The sequence below is a fragment of the Zeugodacus cucurbitae genome, chromosome 6 (assembly GCF_028554725.1).
Source record: "Zeugodacus cucurbitae isolate PBARC_wt_2022May chromosome 6, idZeuCucr1.2, whole genome shotgun sequence".
NCBI lineage: Eukaryota > Metazoa > Arthropoda > Insecta > Diptera > Tephritidae > Zeugodacus > Zeugodacus cucurbitae.
The window spans coordinates 57748486-57768164 of NC_071671.1; the positions used below are offsets into that span (position 1 = coordinate 57748486).

The window sequence follows — 19679 nt, forward strand, 5'->3', positions numbered from 1 at the left end:
AGGTTTATGTAGTGCTGCATAAATTATAACGGAATAACTATAACTGGAGAAAAAATATATATAATATATAGTGATAAAAAAATAATTTGGTCTAAAAACGGAAAGAAATTAAAAAAATGAGACTCTAAAAAATAAATTCAAATAGAAAAAATCAGAATGAGAAAGCAATAGCGATAATAAGCACACTGTGTTGGTTAAACCAAAATAAAATTATATATAAAAGAATAAAATAAAAATTTATAAAATTATTTTATTCCTGAGACTTTAATTTTACTTTCTTCTTCCACTTCTACTGCTAGATTTACGTAAGATCTTAATAAAAAAAATTGTATAAGTGTGCTTGCTCTATATTATTGGCATAATCAGTTCTAGTTTTTATGAACAGATTTCGTGTCTTCTCCCTCGCAACACTTTATCATCAACCGTTGGAGTTTAAAGCAATTTTAACTGCTACTTAAGTAAATAATTATTTACTAATTGCACAGCCACCGTGGCGCTGACAACAACTATTTATGACTGCACTTGCAATAATCACATTAACCCATATCTTTAAAAAGTCATATATAATGAAGAAAAGCCAACAATTAGCGGTACTCGTAAAGATAAAAAAATGCTTACCATAGTTAATATCGCACAAAATAAAATCACAATAAAAAATATAATAAAAGTGCTGAAAAAATTAAAATTCTTCAATAAATTCCGCGTCAGTAATTTTGCTATAACAGTTAATATGAGAATTCCATAGTAGTTATGACGTTAACCTGCCTCTAATACTCACTACTGTAATACATAAACTACTCTGTCTTAGAATATATTATACATATAACATCTTCAAACAGATTAGAGAGGCTTTAGGCGTCAAATAAATAAATATTGCCTACAATTAGGCGCATATGGCTTACTTTTAGCTTAAAAACTCTCCTATGAGCATGAGCAACACATGATCAAGCTTTACGATCAAATAATTATATGATTTTGGATGAGTTTATATTCTTCTATCTGGTAAATTAAGGCTTAAACTGAATATATGTTGCCTACAATTAGGCGCATTTCACATATTTTTAGTACAGATACCTTTAAACATGTTGAGATGATCAAGCCTTTCGAAGATAGAAAAGATAATTAAACATAATTATGCATATTATTTTAGAATTTCTAAAGTACTATTTTTCAAAAGTATATTAATATCAATATTCCAATGGGATTCCTCACGTCAAAAATATCCCAAAAAGTACAAAACTTATATGGACTGTAAAAATATATATACGAGTACATAACTCTATAAAAACAACAATATCGCAGCAAATACTAGTTATAAACAAATCAATAGTATAATACACTAATTTTACGCTCATAAAAAATTAAGGAACAACGTGTATGAAAGAGAAATGTGGATTTCAGCAATGTTATATGTCGGCGTTTTATCACTTCAGATATCGAAATTTTTAGATAATTGTTGCTATTTTTTTATTACAATCACCAAATGGCATATTACAAACGACAATAGCGTAAATATGCCGACGAAGCCTATATAGCACATACGTGTCTACATAAAAATTTATGATCATTCGTACATGTGTTATTTTTGCATAGCATTTTATTATTTGAGCTTAGTGCCAACGAATCAAAACTTCAATTCGACGTGAAAGTCGGTGGTTGAAAGACGTTAACTAGTGAAGCCGCAAAATCAAAACACGAGCGACGCGGAAGTGAAAAGTGCCAAAAATTCGATCTCGAAAGTTTTACAAAACCTGTAGATCGTACAGGATCTCAGGTCATTTGTGTGTTGAATAGTTAATATTCGCAAAACAAATGGAAAATCCGAGTAACTTGTGAACAAGGATAACGATAAATGTTGCAAATTTTGTAAATTATTAAAGTTAAAGAATCTCTAAGGATTATTTGTGTTGAAAAGTTGAGCTAATCTTTGTGAAATTACTAAAACGAAATTTACCAAATTTGTGTGATTTTGTGAAGTGTAAGGAGAAATTTGTTGTTGCCGGTAAAATTTTTGGAATTTGAAAGCCAAGATGGGTGTAAGTATAATTTTTGAAAATCTAAAGTTTCTGTGTTGTAAAAGGTCTTTGATGATATTTTTATTCTTTTTGCGGTTTTTCAAAATTTTAAAAAGATTTTGAGAAATTTTTAATAATACTGAAAATGCCACACATTTTATTGATTCCTCAATTTAATAAATTAGTGATTTATGTATCAATAACTGAAGATATTTAGTGTACCGATTTCATCCTAATCTTCCTCTGAAATCAATTCAAGTCCAAAATCTGTTCATTGATTACATAGTCCTTTTAAAGACAATCGTCTGAGCCTTTCTAAAGAAATCGAAAGGCTTAAAATTATCACTGACTTCCACGGCTGATAGATCATTACCTTAATTGGTACACTGTTACTTAATTTTTCTAATGTAATTTCAAGAAATCTTAGTAGACAAAGAAATTACATTTTGATTACTTCAAATTGTAATTACAGTAACTGAAATTCTTTACATTTTTATTGTTAAGCGTAATCATAAAATATCTATAACTACCGCATATGTAATATTGAATTGAGCAATACCATTTTTAAGTGTAATTATAATTGCAGTAATTGTAATCATTACCTACAAAAATTTACAAAAAAAATTTGTTGATTTTATAATTTTAATTTTGCAATGGTGATCATGAAATTACTCAATTATACTCGTAATTATTTTTAATGGTAATGCTACAACTTTTGATTACAATTAATGTAATATTTAGCTTTATATCATTAAAAATACAATAATGTATTGTGTAATGTAATGTATTTACAAAAATAATAATAAAACTCATAGTAATCATAGTTCAAATTACATTGTAATCTGAAGTGACCAGCTCTGATTGCAACGAATCTTTTCACTTTAGTCCATCAAGTATCGTAAATTTGAGTCCATTTGACAGTCAGAAATGACATATTTACATAGTAAATGCATTTGATATCATAAATAAAGCAATTACTTTTTATTTATACAATAATCATATGACAATTATTTTATCTGTAATTTAAACGAAAATTAAACTTGTGACAGTATGTACGTCTAGAATTACACATCTAAACATTTGTGATATCAAAATTGCAATGCAAGACTATTTTATTACTATTTATGACATTCATTTAAAAATAATGTCAACACTTGAAGATTACGAACAATTCTGAGTCACTCATAGTTGCATGCGAACATTTTTTTTTGAGTATTATTTTCGTTAGTAGTAATTCAATGCGTAGTGGTTCAGAAATAATTAATTTTTTATTATTCATTCAAATGTATTTTGTAGTTTAATAGTATGATTTTTCTAGAAAGATATATTTAAAATATCTAAAAAGTAATTAGAGTAATGTCATCAATTAAAGTATTCGATTATAATTAGTTTATGAGAATTCAAATATTTCATCGATTATTTGTGCGCTTCATTGAACAGTTTCCAAATAATGCCACAGACCACCAATGAAAGCCATTGACCATTTAATGTATTTGTAAATACCCGCTATGATTACTGACTTCATATTAAAAAAAAAAACAAAAAAAAAATGTATATACGTTTCGACAATAAACTTTCATTGAAACAATTGCCAATATTTTTATAACCATTGGCGACAACATTTACACGCGCGAGTACAAGTAAATTTGGTAAAATTGTCAAGATCAAAGAAAATAGCTCATAAATATGCTTCGAGTTTGCTTAGAGACACGCTTCCGTGAATCATTATTAGTATTTATTTATAATACTTTTACTTATCGTTTGTCGCCACACATTTGTCCGCATAATATAAATATTGCACGCGTTTGAACACGTTGCTGTCACCCATTGTTGTTGACCGTTGATTAGATTAGCAAGCAATTAATTAATCATTTAAACGATTAATTGCTTTAATTGCTAATTAACATTTATTATTATTGTTGTTGTTGCTGTGTTTTGAGTGCTTAGCAGTTCTTTTAATTCTGACCACTGATTCTAGCTATATTTAACAACATAGATACATGCGCTCTCATTATATACTGTAAATAAAGATGTATGTATAGGCTTAGGATAATCAGCTAATCTGAAATGAAAACGTGTAATCAATTCGACAGTATTTCCATTATGTTTACAGTATTATCAGCTGTGAATTATTGTGAAAGGTTATGTACCGTCATTTCTATAGCAATATTTTTAAAGGAACTCACAATTTGAACAGCCAAATTTTGTGATATGATTGTAGGAGTTTGAAAACATATTTGATAGAACATTCGCCTAAATGTAGACAAACTATTATTAACTATTTTAATAACATTTTGCCTCCATTTAGGCCCTTCTATAAGAAGAAGAGTGTCAGAGTGTCAAACAGAAGAAGAGTACAAAAATTGAGAGAATTCACTACCAAATTACTACTACATATTCACTATCCCACCATTTTCTTATAAACTTCATTCCAACCTTAAAATTTCGTAATAAGAAAGCAATTTGTACAATTCTCTTTCTATCTAACGAATTCCAGTTCAAATCCAAATACCACATCGATGTCGATTTTGAGGTACCGAAAAAACTCAATTGGTATTATGCGCCACTTTTCACCGCTTTCTGGTTGATACTCTACTTGGCCATAGTGCTCACACAAGTTGTACGTCTACCCACACCGCTTATGCTGAATGATGAGGCCGCACATCCCGATTCCTATATAGCCGAACGTGCTGAACAAATTCTAGTCAAGCTAGGCCGTCTCGGACCTAAGGTGGTAGGCAGTGAAGCGAATGAGGTAAAAGCCGTCGAGCTATTGGTCGGCGAAATCAATAAGGTTAAGGCACAAATGAGCGATTACTTCGAACTTGAAATCGATGTACAAGTCGTGACCGGTTCATATGTACATTGGACCATGGTGAATATGTATCAGGGTGTACAAAATGTGGTGGCCAAATTAAGCGCGAAAAACAATACAAGCGAAAATTATGTACTCATAAATTCGCACTTTGACAGCGTGCCTGATAGTCCGGGTGCTGGTGATGATAATTCGATGGTGACAACAATGCTGGAGGTGTTGCGAGTTATCGCCAAATCAGATGGACCACTTAAACATCCAATTGTATTCCTCTTCAACGGTGCTGAAGAGAATCCACTGCAGGCATCACACGGTTTTATAACACAACATAAATGGGCCAAGAATTGCAAGTGAGTTGGATGAGTTTGACAAAAAATATTAGTATTAATGTCTAATCACACATTTTCACCTTAGAGCCTTAATAAATTTGGATGCTGCTGGTTCAGGAGGCCGCGAATTGCTCTTCCAGTCCGGACCTGGTAATCCATGGCTCATGAACTATTATCGTCGAGTGCCACATCCTTTTGCCAACACCTTGGGCGAGGAACTGTTTCAGAATGACTTTATACCATCCGACACAGATTTTCGTATTTTCCGTGATTATGGCGGTGTACCAGGTAAGTTTTAAAGATAACGCTCTAACCACTGAGTTACATATCTAATTTTTTCTTAATTATTTAGGTTTGGATATGGCTTATACCTACAATGGTTATGTCTATCACACGGAGTTTGATCGCTTCAACATCCTGCCGAAGGGTTCTCTACAAAATACCGGCGATAATGTCTTACACTTGGCCAGATCTATAGCTAACGCACCGGAAATGGAAAATCCAACAGTAAGTCGAAGCAAATCCAATTGTTAAAATTTATGCTATCTCTATATAAAATTTTTTTCTTGTCTCTCTCTCTCTCATTTAGGTCAATGCTGCTGGACATGTTATTTTCTACGATTTCCTCGGTTGGTTCATACTCTTCTACTCGCTAAACACCAGCATCATCGTGAACAGTGTGGTCTGTGCGATAGCTGTTTGTGCCATAGGTGTCTCGCTCTTCTTCATGTCAGCACGTTCGGGTCTTGGCTGGTTGGCGATTATACGCCGCTATGCACTCGCATTTGCCATACAACTACTTTCACTCTCAGTGGGTGCAGCTATTGCCGTAATTATTGCATTATTTATGGATGGCGTTGGACGCTCTATGACGTGGTTTAGTCAAACATGGTTAATTTGTGGTCTCTACTTTTGTCCAATATTTTTCTGCATGGGCTTCTTTCCGGCATTGTTCTTGGAGCGTACAAAAAAGGTGAGATCTACAAGTTTTGTGTGTTTGAGGTTATAACCAACATTTCTTTGTTTTTTTGTTTTTAAGGATCTCTTGAGTTTGGGCTTCCGTATTCAACTTTTCATGCATTCACACTGTCTATTGCTAATTTTGCTAACGATCTTCCTTACCGCATTCAATGTGCGTTCGGCTTTCATGTTTATGCTTGCTGTGCTATTTGACATCGCAGCTCTGATCATTAACCTAATTACAAAATGGCATCGTAAAGGTAAGTAAATCAGATTATAAATATGGACCAAAACCGTAGATGTTCCTCGGTTACTCAAACTCTCAAAAAGCAATTCCACTCAACATAAAATCAATTGAATTCCTCTTTGACTTTCTTTTTTTTCTCCACTCATTTCTAAGGCAAATATTCGAGTGAACCCGATTCCTCTGGTAGGAAACTTAGGTCGAATATTTAGAAAGAAAACTATAAATAAATTTTTAGATCGGTATATCAACTATGACTTCGTAAAATATAGTTCCTAACGATCTGTAGATCATAGAAAAGTCTCCACTGCCACATTAACTTAAACTCTCTCAACCGACCAGCATTGGTTGGTTTAGAAGCTTCAATAATGACTGCTGAAGACTACAAAGAATTTTAATGATCTCGTCTATAAGTTATCCCAATAAAAATTCACTGAGAAGTAATATTCATTTTTACAAAGGATTATTCATATCTGTTCGTGAACAGAAAATAATCATATTTTTTACTTTTGAGTTTTTGAGAGTAACTTTGAGAGAATATTGTGCATCTCTCACTTGTCCGAATACTTCCTACATGTCGGATCTAGTTCATGAAGGTTGTCAAATTTACTGATAACTATTTAATGAATGAAGAAGTACGGTAGAAGAAATTGCTTTCCTAGTTGGAGGCAGTAATGAAGATAAAACCTTATTGAGAGATTTTTTAATAACTGTTGCTCCAACTTATTAAGATTGACTTTAATTGAATAATTGTTTTTAAATATTTAAAATTATGTTCTAAAAATATCCTAATTTTTCTTAAATTATTACACAGCTTATTGGTTCGCCATTGCCGTGATGATTTGCCAAGTCTTGCCGTTCATATACTATACCTCAACAGCACATGAAATTTACTTTACGATGATACCGATGATGGGACGTTCAGGTTCAGCTTCTAACCCGGATATTATTATTGCTGCTATAGCAGTCTTCTTTGGATGCCTATTCGCTGGATTCATAGTAAGTCTTATACTTAGTTCTTCAAAGATTTTTTATTTTTAAATAAGAATCAAATTTTAGATGCCACTCTATATGTTCTTCCGCAAAACGCGTACGATCATGCTTTGTTTCTTGGGCGTCACAGTAGTCTTCATAATACTAGCGGTCACACCAGTTGGTTTTCCATATACACCGAAGGTCGCGGTGCAACGTTATTCGCTACTCGTGAGTACAACTTGATTTTTAAGAAGCTGTTATTATATTTATAAGATATTGTAATCACTTAATGACAGCATGCGAAACGTGTACTACATAATGCCGATGGCAGTGAACGCCTCAATGAATCGGGCGTTTATATATATTCGCAGGACAGACGTACACACATGGCGGATGGTAAGTTCTTTGATTGAATTTATTTAATTATTTTGAAGAATTTTTTTCACTAAAAATATTACAGACAACATAAAAAGTATTGGCGTAAAACATAAAGTCAGTGACATCTGTAATGATGAGCTCTACTGTGGCCTCCCCATATACAATCATCGTTGGCACAAGGCGAAGTTAGTAGCATGCGTTAAACTCACTCGCATATTTCTACTATTTTAATATTTTTTTCCCCAGAGAACACAGCTTTTGGATACCCACCGATGAGGAGCCCAATATACCTGGCGAAAACCCTAAACTAACGCTGACAGCCAAAACTGATGGGGACACAGCCAATACAAGCCGTTATAGCTTTACGCTCACCGGTCCCGATCACATGACAATATTTATTGGCCCAAAAGCACCAGCTAAAATTGTTAAATGGTCTTTCAACGATACAATGATACGTGATAATTGGGAACCACCCTACTTCATCTACTACTCATATGGCAAAGATAACAGTCCATTAGATTTCTACATTGATTTGGAGGTAATCGCACTTATCTTTAATTGAGTGTTTTCAATTAAATTAAATTTTTTATTTTTTTATTTATTTGCATACTTGTAGACTACAAGCGTTAACGCGAACACACCAAATTTGGAAATCGGCATAGGTGGCCATTATATACATCAGACACGCATACGTACCGATGGTTATGAAAAGTTCGTGCAAAGCTTCCCGAATTATGCTTATGTATCAGACTGGCCGGCTTTCTATGAAAGTTGGCTATTTTAAAATGTGAAAAACTGAAAAAAGCTTTTGAAAAGTCATGCTTCAAATATGCTAATCAATGTATATGTATGTTGAACATTATTGTTGTTGCACCGAAAAGCATTTGTAAAGATACTCGTAATTTATGTATAGTTATTAACAAGTTTTACTAAATAAAATTAAGAAAAAAACGATACTAGAATTATTTAAAAAAATCGAGTTAAGTTGTTTCATTTATCAATATAATATATAATTGGTTGAGATATACATTTCTGTGACCTTAAAGAAAATCAATTCCCTTGAGAACGAAGAAATATTGCTTTGGCACATTTTTGACAGATTGAGTGGTTTTCAATAATATCGAAGTGCGAAATTTCAACTGCAGTTGAGTTAAGTTGTGAGATGTATTAGAAGCTTAAATATCTTCATCAAGCATACACGATTTTAAACTAAGTTGACTCCCCCAAACACTCAATTAAAATCTTTTCGATAGCTTGAGTTGTCATCGTCAACCAAATTTCAACTGAATTTGAGTTGTGTTGTAAACCCCATTATGAACATAGATACCTTCATTAAGCATACGCGATTTGAAACTAAGTTGAGTCTCCCAAATACATAATTTAAACATTTTTGACCAGTTGAGTTGTATTCGCCTGCCAAATTTCAACTAAAGTGAAGTTGAGTTGTAAGTCATTTACGTATACATGTTTGCATTCAACTGATATCAGCAAGCAGTCTATATTTGCTCTTACTTACATTATTGTCTTCACATCGCTCTCTCAAGAGCGTAAACAACGAAAGTGCTGCTAAAGTTAACGGGTCGTAAGAGTGTATAAATATTGTATGAGTAGTTTCATTCATTAAAACTTGAAACAACTGATCTTGCAAAACATTTGCTGCTACATACCATATACATATATTACTATAATTAGCAACAGTGCGAAAATCTGTAGTGCCATTTCAAAACAAGCTAATCTCACTCAGGTGACAACGTAAAAGTGTATAGTTAACGGTACTTGAGCGTTATCACACAAGTGTTTTGATAATGTTTTACTTCCAAATTCACTATCGCCATGATTAATAAGACAAGTACTTTGGATTTCATACTTAATCAATTAATAATTCGTACAACTCGTGATTTCGAGCGTTTCTTTCCCGTATCGCTGCAAATTTTTAGTAGCAATCTCAAGTAAAAACCCATATGGGGGAACATTTCCATTCATTATAACTTTTATTTCGCCGTTAGTGCCGGTATGAAGTAGTTCATTTTTAGTGAGGAAGCGAAACGGAAAGACAAACGAGTGTTGTTATTAAATATTGTTAAATGGTATACATAGTATAGATATATATACAGAATATTTGTGTTGTGATTCGAAAAAAAGTAAAATTGGTTTAATAAAATATTAAAAAATTAAGGAGAACAAATTACAGTAACAATAAAACTACAACGATATTTTAGCTAAGTGAACATTTTAACAATCTGTAAAAAATTAAGTTAATAGTATCCAATAAAAAACAACTGCAGAAAATATCTAACAACAAAAACAAACTTCCCTTTAATCTAAAATAAAAAAATTGCAAACACATGGTTTAATCAAATGATATGAAATAAAGTGACGGCATGTACAGTGGGATGGGTGTGTGAAAAAAAGTTTCAATTGTGAATAAAATATTTTTTTTAAAGAATGACTGAAAAATAACTTCAAAACGGAACACTTAAGTCTCTTTAAGTTCAATAATTATTTGGTGCTGCGTATAACTCCGAATACCATAATACGAGGGCTACTATATATATTTCGGGCCTAATTATGAAAATAGGAATATTTATCAATCAAAAAGGTTTTATTGTTTTTCAAAATATTCTCCATCAAGATTTATACACTCAAACCAATTTTCGAAGCACTTTTTTTAGCCTTTTTTTGAGCGATTGTCAAATTGAGCGGGATCCAACGAGAACAAACCTTTTTTACGGCCAGGTGATCATGCAATATCGAATGTATGCTGGTGGGAGAAATGCATAGGCATGCCTCTATCTGAAGGTATGTTACATGACGGTCTTGCATTATCAGTTCACGTACGGCATCGATGTTTTCTGGCACAGCGGCTGTTTTTGGACGACCTTCACGGAATTCGTCTTTGAGCGAGCGTCGGCCACGATTGAATTCGTTGTACCAGTTTTTCACAGTGCTATAGGATGGTGCTTCATAGCCATACAAAGATTCTAGTTCATCGATGCACTCTTGTCGCGATAATCCACGTCGAAATTTGTGAAAAATGATCGCACGAAAACGTTCACGAGTTAATTCAATTTTTTGGCCGAGATGAATTTTTTAATTCCTGTAAATAAAACAATTCACTATTAAATGACAAAACGTTCTGAGCGATGTTATGCTAAATGCTAAAATGTCAAACTTTCCAATGGAAATGTCAGATTGCACCTGGCATCACTTAGTGCTGCCTAGGCCAGAAATATATATAGCAGCCCTCGTACTTTCTAGTTGGGCAAGATGAGATATTAACCATCCTCATTCAAAGGTTATGTTGAAAACGATCAAAAGTGCAAAAACTCGTCTGAGTTACTACATAAGAAAAATGGACACTTATCATACAGCAGCAACTATTCCACCGATTTTACACCATTGACCACCAATATCTGTGAAATATATTAATGAAACTTAGTGGAAAGATCTACTTTTATACTAGCTTCACCTCAACTACTTAATTTTCGTTATTCTAGGTCTTTGTTTGCCGAATACATCTACCATATCAAATATAAAAAAATATATAAAAGTGACCAATGAACAAGTAAAGTGATTGAGTGGGATATTTGGAAACCTCTTCAGATAAATACAACAATTACGAGATAGCAAAAATGCTTGTACGTAAATTTAGTTAATTTATTTTATTTTTGAATTTTATGTAAATAAAATATTATTGAATTTTCTTTCGTGTGTTCAAAAATAACGGGAATTTTCATGTTTTTTTAATATTTATTCATTTGTCTACATTAATGTTCTCGCCTTCAAAGTAGTCCTCATTCCATATATCAGCGTTGCTTCGAATCGTCGAAACACTTCTCGAACTCGGTTTTGGGAATATCCTTAGGTCTTACAACGGTCAACGAAGTGAGAGCTTTTAACAAACGAAAGTCGCCAAGCTCATAAAAAAACGTCTAACGCTACTACAGAAAAAGTCAGGAATGTATTCTGTCGTACTTCAGGGTCATATTGTTATTAAACAAGTAAGGAAAGGCTAAGTTCGGGTGCAACCGAACATTTTATACTCTCGCAATTTATTGAAGAAATTTAACCAATACATATATGCGGAATAAAGCTCACCGTATTTTTGAAAAACCTATAATTAGGTATATGGGAGCTAGGAGAAGATACTTTTGAAAAACCTACAATGAGGTATATGGAAATGTTATGACCCGATTTTAATAATTTTTGGAACAGAGACACACTATTAGAAGAAAACAATTTCCTCTGAATTAAATTGAGATATCTGAGATATTTACCCATATTCTCGGTTAAAATTTATTCTTAGGCGCTGAGTTCAACATGTTGAATATCTGGGGCCTTTAAAAGTTATGGTCCGTTTTCGACAATTTTTTCACAAGTGAAGCCAGAGATGATATGCATTAATTGAGTAAAGTTTTATTCCGTTATCTTCATTGGTTCCTCATGTTAACATTATAAAGTGAAGGAATAAGATGGATTTCAAAATTGAGTTATAAGGAAAGTAGTAGTGGTTGTGAACCGATTTCGCCCACTTTTTGTCCGTGTTATCAGGGTGTCAAGAAAATATTATATACCGAATTTCATTCGAATCGGTCTAGTAGTTCCTGAGATATGGTTTTTGACCCATAAGTGGGCGATACCACGCCCATTTTCCATTTTGTAAAAAAAACTGAGTACAGCTCCCTTCTGCTATTATTTCCGTTTTAGTGTTTCTGACGTTTTTCGTTCGTTAGTTAACCCACTTTTAGTAATTTTCAACCTAACCTTTGTATGGGAGGTGGGCGTGTTTATTATCCGATTTCAACTATTTTCATGGTGTGTGGTGGGGTATGTAAGAGAACCGACTGCAGAAAGTTTGGTTTATATAGATTTATTAGTTTGCGAGTTAAATACAAATAACCGATAACGATTTGTGGGCAGGGCCACGCCCACTTCCCCAAAAAAATTACATCCAAATATGCCCCTTCCTAGTGCGACACCTTATTCCAAATTTTACTTTTATATCTTCATTTATGGCTTAGTTATGACACTTTATGTGCTTTTGGTTTTCGCCATTTTGTGGGCGTGGCAATGGTCCGATTCTGCCCATTTTCGAACTTGATCTTCTTATGGTGCCAAGGAATATTTGTGCCAAGTTTCGTCAAGATATCTTAATTTTTACTCAAGTTACAGCTTGCACAGACGGACAGACGGACAGACGGACGGACGGACAGACCTCCGGATTTCAAATCTACTCGTCACCCTGATCACTTTCATATATATGACTCTATATCTAACTCTTTTAGTTTTTTTAGGTGTTACAAACAACCGTTATGTGAACAAAACTATAATACTCTCTTTAGCAACTTTTGTTGCGAGAGTATAAAAATATCAAAAATCGGACTTTATAAACCCGCGAAATTTTAAAATTGCCGTTATTTTTTGAACACTAATTCATATTCATCTTCATCTTAACATGGATTGGATTTGGAAGAGAAATTGGCGTCACCAATACGTATGAAACCTCTCTTGAATGAACACTATCTTCGAGCGATTGTTGTCCGTCTAAGAGACGGTCATTTGTTCTAAACAATTTAACTTGGTGCATGAAAAAATGTCCGCTCAAGGGAGGAGTACGTTAGGAGAGGTTTCTCTGTACATCGATTTAAAGAATTGTTAACGAAATATGGTATGGAAATTCGATTGGTTCCATAACATAGATAGTTAGCCATGTAAGAATGCATACAAAATGCAGTTCTCTCTTCATCCGCTACAAACAATAACTGAAACCTGCCACATTATAACTTCTGATTGTTATTTTAGTGGCAAAAAACCTACTCCAAATCATTTTCAGTAATATTATTGTTTTGATAGTCCTTGGTCAGATTTATATCCGGCTTTATACAAGTTACGTTCACTCGACAGTCGTGAGACCAACAACTCTGGTCAGACTATAGCAAAATAGCTGCAATATAATATTACCCTAAAGCATGTCGTTACCACCATAAACGTCATACAACTCACCAACTCAACACTCTACAAATTTCTAAAAAACCATTTTCTTACATTTCATTAACTTACTTAGCGCTCGCGTAATAAAAAACTCAGCTGGTATTATGCGGTTTGCTTCACCGCATTCTGGATAATACTCTATGTGGCAATAGTGGTGCAGCAAGTGAACCATCTACCCACACCACTCACATATAAGGATGCGGCAACACACACGGATGAGTTCATTGCCGAACGTGCTGAGCATTTCCTTTTAAAACTCAGTAATCTCGGTCCCAAAGTACTCGGTAGTGAGGCGAATGAAGTGAAAGCGGTGCAATTAATAATGGATGAAATTAGTGCGATCCAAAAGCAAAAAAGTGATTACTTTGATATTGAAGTGGATAAGCAAGTGGTCTCCGGACAATACTCAGTCACACGTCTATATCAGGGCGTACAAAATGTCATAGTCAAATTGAGTGCCAAAACCAGTACGAGTTCAAACTATTTACTCATAAATGCACATTTTGACAGCGTGCCGACGAGTCCCGGTGCTAGTGATGATGGCGCAATGGTAGCCGTAATGTTGGAGGCTCTGCGCGTACTGGCAATATCTAAAGGACCGCTTGAACATCCTATAGTGTTTCTATTCAATGGCGCTGAGGAGGATGGACTCTTTGGATCGCACGGTTTTGTTAGCCAACACAAGTGGGCGAAGAACTGCAAGTACGACTTATTTTTGAACAAGAATTAATTTGAAAATCCTTAAACATTTTTCAATTAATGTTTCATTTTTTCAAGAGTCGTAATCAACTTGGACGCCGCTGGTTCGGGTGGTCGTGAACTACTCTTTCGTTCGGCTGCCAATAGTCCCTGGCTCATCAACTACTACAGTCGTGTGCCACATCCATTCGCCAATGTTGTGGCTGAGGAACTCTTTCAGTACAATTTAATACCATCTGACACGGATTTTCGAGTTTTTCGAAACTACGCCGGTATGCAGGGTAGGTGTTCTGGCAAGTTAAATATTTATATTCAAAATAAGTAATTTTTTGTTTATTCACACAGGTCTTGATTTGGCTTATGTTTATAACGGTTATGTTTATCATACGGAATTCGATAGCTTCAGCGTTTTTCCAAAAGCATCTCTACAAAATACCGGCGATAATGTGCTCAGTTTGGCACAAGCTATCGGTAATGCGCCCGAAATGAGAAAGGCAATGGTAAGGAATCAGTTGTTGCTTTAAGAGCTGTGCGAAAAACTTAATCTATCTAACTAATCTACTCAGGGTTATAGCACTTAATACATAAATTTGTTTCCTAAATGGGTTAGGTGTGTTTCAATGGTTCAAAAACACAAATTTTCCTATTTTTTAATATACAAAATTATATATTTTATTTAAGCAATTCAGCATATCCAAAATGCATATGTAAGCAGTATTTTGGGAATTTTTTATTTAAGAAAACCGAAAACTGAGCCCTTGGTACCTCACCTCCCTTGACGTCTTAAAAAATGCTCTTGTCGTGGACAGTATAACTCAGTATTGGTTCAAAATCAAAGTCGCTTCATAGCTTTTCGAGAAATCGTGTTTAAAGTTAAAAAAAAAAATGATGTGGGCTCTTGGACCAAACTACTAATGGGTCGAACTCTTAGAATTGTATTCAAATCGATTTTAGGAAATTTTTGGAGAATATTGTAAACATATTGCACTATTTAATAAAACCAAAAAGATCGGCTTTTCTTTGATTTCCAAACCCACCTAACCCCTTAAGCTTAAGGAGTCGAAAAAATAATATCGTTCTGTTTAGACATTATTTGTTATAAATACTACTCTAGCAAGCATTATTATTAATATTCTGAATCTCTTCCTTCCACAGTCCAATAATGACCAACCTGAGTATCTAATTTTCTACGATTTCCTCGGCTGGTTTATGCTCTCTTACACGCTGCAGACCAGCATTATCATCAATATGGTTGTCTGCGCGGCCGCCTTGATTGCGATCACAATTTCACTCTACTTTATGTCGAAGAAATCACATTTAAGTTGGCTACCCTTCATGATACACTGTCTACTAACACTGATCATACAAATAATCTCAGTCGCTTTGGCTGCTGGCATACCGTTATTTATAGCATACTTCATGGATGTTATCGGGAGTTCCATGTCGTGGTTCTCTGAGAATTGGTTGATATGCGGTCTTTACTTTTGTCCAGTATTTTTCGCTTTGGGCATTTTACCCGCCGTCTTTCTGGAATGCACTAAGAAGGTGAGTTATTAATGGTTCAGATTTTCGTTACAATTTTTTTATTACTTTTTCTCTCTCTCTCTCTTTCTTTGCTAGCAATTACTTGGCTTGAATTTTCGCATACAATTATTTATGCACTCACACTGTCTCCTACTAATCATTTTAACGATCGCTTTAACTTGTTTAGGCATACGTTCGGCCTATATGTTCATGTTGCCCGTATTGTTTTATGCCGGAGCATTGATTATAAATTTATTAACACAATTGCATAATATTAGTAAGTAGTGTTAGTTATTGATACCATATACATTTCATATATTTATTTATACCAATGTCTCACAGATCATTGGTTTGCCATACCAATCGTAATCAGTCAAATAATGCCGTTCATATATATCACATATGTTGCGGAGTATTTATATTTCATATTAATACCGGTGACTGGACGCAGTGGCAGCTCGTCAAATCCAGATTTACTAATCTCTTTAGTTGCCATAATAATGAGTGTACTAAGCAGTGGATTTTTGGTGAGTCAAATATTATAAGTTCATAACTTTTATTATTATTCTCTCAATTTTTCCAGATTCCATTATATTTTTTGTTCCGCAAAACACGTACCATAATCTCATGCTTCTTGGCTGTCACTGTAATTTTCATTATATTGGCTTCTACACCGATAGGTGCACCCTATACCGCACAATTGGCGCCACAACGTTATTCAATACAGGTAAATCTTAGCAATCGATTGGAAATATAAATTAAATAAACCAATTTGTTCCATTTAATTTATCCACCAGCATACGAATCACGTACAACATAAACTCGATGGCAGTATGGGCTTCAATGAGTCGGCGATATATCTCTATCAACAAGATCGTCACATTGATACGGCGGAGGGTAAGCGACTTCGGAAGGAAGAAAAATTTATATCCGTCTATTAACACAAACAAAAATCCATTTTCAGATGTAATAAATCGCTTCGAAGCCATCTATGAAACCAGCGTTGTCTGCAACGATCCAACGACTTGTCGACAAAATCGACCCAGGTTGGTTAAAACGAATGTATGTGATCTATAATTTTAACATAATTTATTTATTTCAGCGTTTTCTATTCACCACGTAGTATGTGGCTACCCGTGAATCAGGCACCCATTGTACCCAGTGAGAAACCTGTGCTAACAATAACTTCTTCTTCGTTACTGGATGGCACACAAACGCGTCGTTACAATTATACATTAACCGGTCCAGATCACATGTCGATTATTATTGAACCAAAAGCGTCGGCAAAAATCGTAAATTGGTCCTTTGATAAAGCATTGTTGACTAGACCAAGAAAAAATTACGCAATCATATTCTCATATGGTGTAGATAGCAAAGCGTTTGAGTTCTTCGTAGATTTAGAGGTATGTTATTTGAACACAAGTAAAAACCGCAAAACTCGATTAAAAAAAAAATGAGGATAAATCTTACAGTTTTAATTTTTGATAACTCAAATCAGTTAGTTCGTAAGCCCTGCTCAAACGTATATATTCAGTTCTGCTTGGCGTTTATTTCTTGTGTCTTCGTAATTAAAAAAAAATGTCATTTTTTAATTTTCCAATTTCAGAACACTACCAATAATGGTACCACTGGGAATTTAGAGATTGGCATTGCCGGTAATTGGATACATCAGACAATTCAACGCGCTAAGATTTATGATGAATTCCTAAAGAGTTTTCCGAAATATGTTACGTTCCAAAGCTGGATTGCCAGCTATGAAACTTGGTTATTTTAATGTGGGACTATATTTGTAATGATTAAATTGTAATAAATGTTATAAAAATTGAAAATAATATCGAAGGCAATAAGTTGAGCTTGTCTTAAGGGACTTTACCAATGTAACCCAAAGAAAAGTTAGTTGATTTTCGTGAATTTTTTAAAGAAAGTACTCGATCGATTGTTTCGATGTTTTTTGGGCACAATAAGGTATATTTATATTAGGTATCTGCTATATTTCAAGATTTTTTTTTTACAAAAATATTGAAAAATAATGGAGTTATGTGCCTTCGGAGGTGCTAAAAAAAAGTTCCCCAACTGCTGAGATAATCCCGCTTGCAAGAGTAGCTGAAACGAAAAAAATTAAAGTTGAAGGTATTTCTTATATAATGACCTACGACTTTTGAAAAATTTATTTTTTTTATGAAAAAAATTGTCGTTCGTAGGTCTTTGTTTAATAAATATATTCAAGAATACTCAGTTTCATTTTGAAGTCAATTGAAAGTATAAACTATCGAATAACCAAAACGGAACAAAAATCAATTTTTTTGAAAGAGTCACACTGGTATAGACCCAGTATTCTTCTTTGAAACAGTTATCTTCTTTGAAAGAGTATTGTTCTTTGAAACAGTATTCTTCTTTGAAAGAGTATTCTTCTTTGAAAGAGATTCTTCTTTGAAACAGTATTGTTCTTTGAAAGAGATTCTTCTTTGAAGCAGTTATCTTCTTTGAAAGAGTATTGTTCTTTGAAACAGTATTCTTCTTTGAAAGAGATTCTTCTTTGAAACAGTATTGTTCTTTGAAACAGTTGTTTGAAAGAGTATTCTTCTTTGAAACAGTATTGTTCTTTGAAAGAGTATTCTTCTCTGAAACAGTATTCTTCTTTGAAAGAGTATTCTTCTCTTAAAGAGTATTCTTCTTTGAAACAGTATTATTCTTTGAAACAGTTATCTTCTTTGAAACAGTTTTCATCTTTAAAACAGTATTCTTCTTCGAAACATAATTCTTCTTTGAAACAGATGTCTTCTTTGAAACATAATTCTTCTTTGAAACAGTTATGAAGCAATTTTCTTCTTTGAAACAGCTTTCTTATTGCGTTAGATTTTTTATTTGAAGGAACGTTATCGAAAAACCCGTCCCATATTAATTTCGGCTACAAAATGGGAAAAAGGCAACATTAGAAGTAAAATAAAATGTTAGAAAACACTAAATAAAAGTAGATACAGAGACAACGTCATTGACAAACAGTTCTTATATTACTTGAGATCATTTGGAGTGTAAAGAGCTCGGAAAAACTGAATTTTAATTTAGTTTAGATTTATATTTCGGGGCTGGTCAAGTCACGAGCTGATGAAGGAGGGACTTTCACAATGACCTTTGAAGTGAAACCGGTAAATGTATCAAGTCAAGATTTCTAATTATGGTTTAAGACACTCGACTCTAGTAAATTTGGACTGACCAAAAGAATATCAAATCAAAGTTGTTTCAAGCTGAGACTAGTGAAATCTCGATAGTTGAGGAAAAATTGTCGAGATATTTTACATTGCCTTGTACTATACTTTTTTTAACTTAAGTTAAGAAACGTTGCCTACAATTAATATTCATAAACCATTTACCAAATTGCTGGAGAACATTATGTATGTATGAGTTCATACTCAACATTAAATAAAATTATTGTAAAAATTCAACTCATCTGCTATATTAAAGTAAATCGTGTTGTAAGAATTAGTATTAGTACCAGTAAATCATCTCTTTTGTTGAATGAATGTTCATTACGTTTACTGCAAATATTTTTAGTGTTTGATATACCTTCGTGGACTTAAGAAAGAACCTTTAAAATATATTTTCAGTATATTAACGAACTTTTGTTAGACCCCACCTAATACTAATGTATTAGTAGATATGTTGTCACTCTACTAATGACGTATGCCCTCAGGCGGAAAATTACACTGGGCATTGGTTAAAATTAAATCACTTTTATACAAATTATCAAT

The 19679-nt window shown here is 33.6% G+C and overlaps 2 protein-coding genes across 5 annotated transcripts; both read left to right on the forward strand.

Annotated features, from left to right (window-relative positions):
* On the forward strand, positions 1 to 8695 carry Ermp1_2 (endoplasmic reticulum metallopeptidase 1). Of its 3 annotated transcripts, none has more exons than XM_011192011.3 (13): positions 1 to 305; positions 1594 to 2036; positions 4513 to 5180; positions 5245 to 5447; positions 5512 to 5666; positions 5749 to 6132; positions 6199 to 6379; positions 7178 to 7362; positions 7423 to 7566; positions 7635 to 7734; positions 7799 to 7901; positions 7963 to 8254; positions 8333 to 8695. In XM_011192011.3, exons 2-13 carry the CDS (start codon positions 2031 to 2033, stop codon positions 8498 to 8500), a joined length of 2589 nt encoding a protein of 862 aa, XP_011190313.2. In that variant the 5' UTR covers positions 1 to 305; positions 1594 to 2030; the 3' UTR covers positions 8501 to 8695. The 3 variants fall into 3 exon arrangements, with proteins under 3 accessions (XP_011190313.2, XP_011190314.2, XP_054090950.1); XM_011192012.3 differs by having other exon boundaries at positions 1 to 189; XM_054234975.1 differs by lacking the exon at positions 1 to 305 and having other exon boundaries at positions 1227 to 2036.
* A 914-nt stretch (positions 8696 to 9609) lies between these two features.
* On the forward strand, positions 9610 to 17784 carry LOC105217147 (endoplasmic reticulum metallopeptidase 1). 2 transcript variants are annotated; one of them, XM_054234976.1, is made up of 13 exons: positions 9612 to 9803; positions 11214 to 11354; positions 13781 to 14409; positions 14485 to 14687; positions 14752 to 14906; positions 15562 to 15951; positions 16027 to 16207; positions 16273 to 16457; positions 16514 to 16657; positions 16728 to 16827; positions 16895 to 16976; positions 17033 to 17333; positions 17537 to 17783. In XM_054234976.1, the coding sequence occupies exons 2-13, from the start codon at positions 11349 to 11351 to the stop codon at positions 17702 to 17704; spliced, it is 2544 nt and encodes an 847-aa protein (XP_054090951.1). In that variant the 5' UTR covers positions 9612 to 9803; positions 11214 to 11348; the 3' UTR covers positions 17705 to 17783. The 2 variants fall into 2 exon arrangements, with proteins under 2 accessions (XP_011190312.2, XP_054090951.1); XM_011192010.3 differs by lacking the exon at positions 11214 to 11354 and having other exon boundaries at positions 9610 to 9803; positions 17537 to 17784.
* The last annotated feature ends 1895 nt before the right edge of the window (positions 17785 to 19679 follow it).

Coding starts and splice junctions, on each gene's coding strand:
- Ermp1_2 (XM_011192011.3), top strand. Junction 6,380..7,177: donor TACAAAATGGCATCGTAAAG/GTAAGTAAATCA, acceptor ATTATTACACAG/CTTATTGGTTCGCCATTGCC. Junction 7,902..7,962: donor CATCGTTGGCACAAGGCGAA/GTTAGTAGCATG, acceptor TTTTTTCCCCAG/AGAACACAGCTTTTGGATAC.
- LOC105217147 (XM_054234976.1), top strand. Junction 16,208..16,272: donor AACACAATTGCATAATATTA/GTAAGTAGTGTT, acceptor AATGTCTCACAG/ATCATTGGTTTGCCATACCA. Junction 16,977..17,032: donor TGTCGACAAAATCGACCCAG/GTTGGTTAAAAC, acceptor TATTTATTTCAG/CGTTTTCTATTCACCACGTA.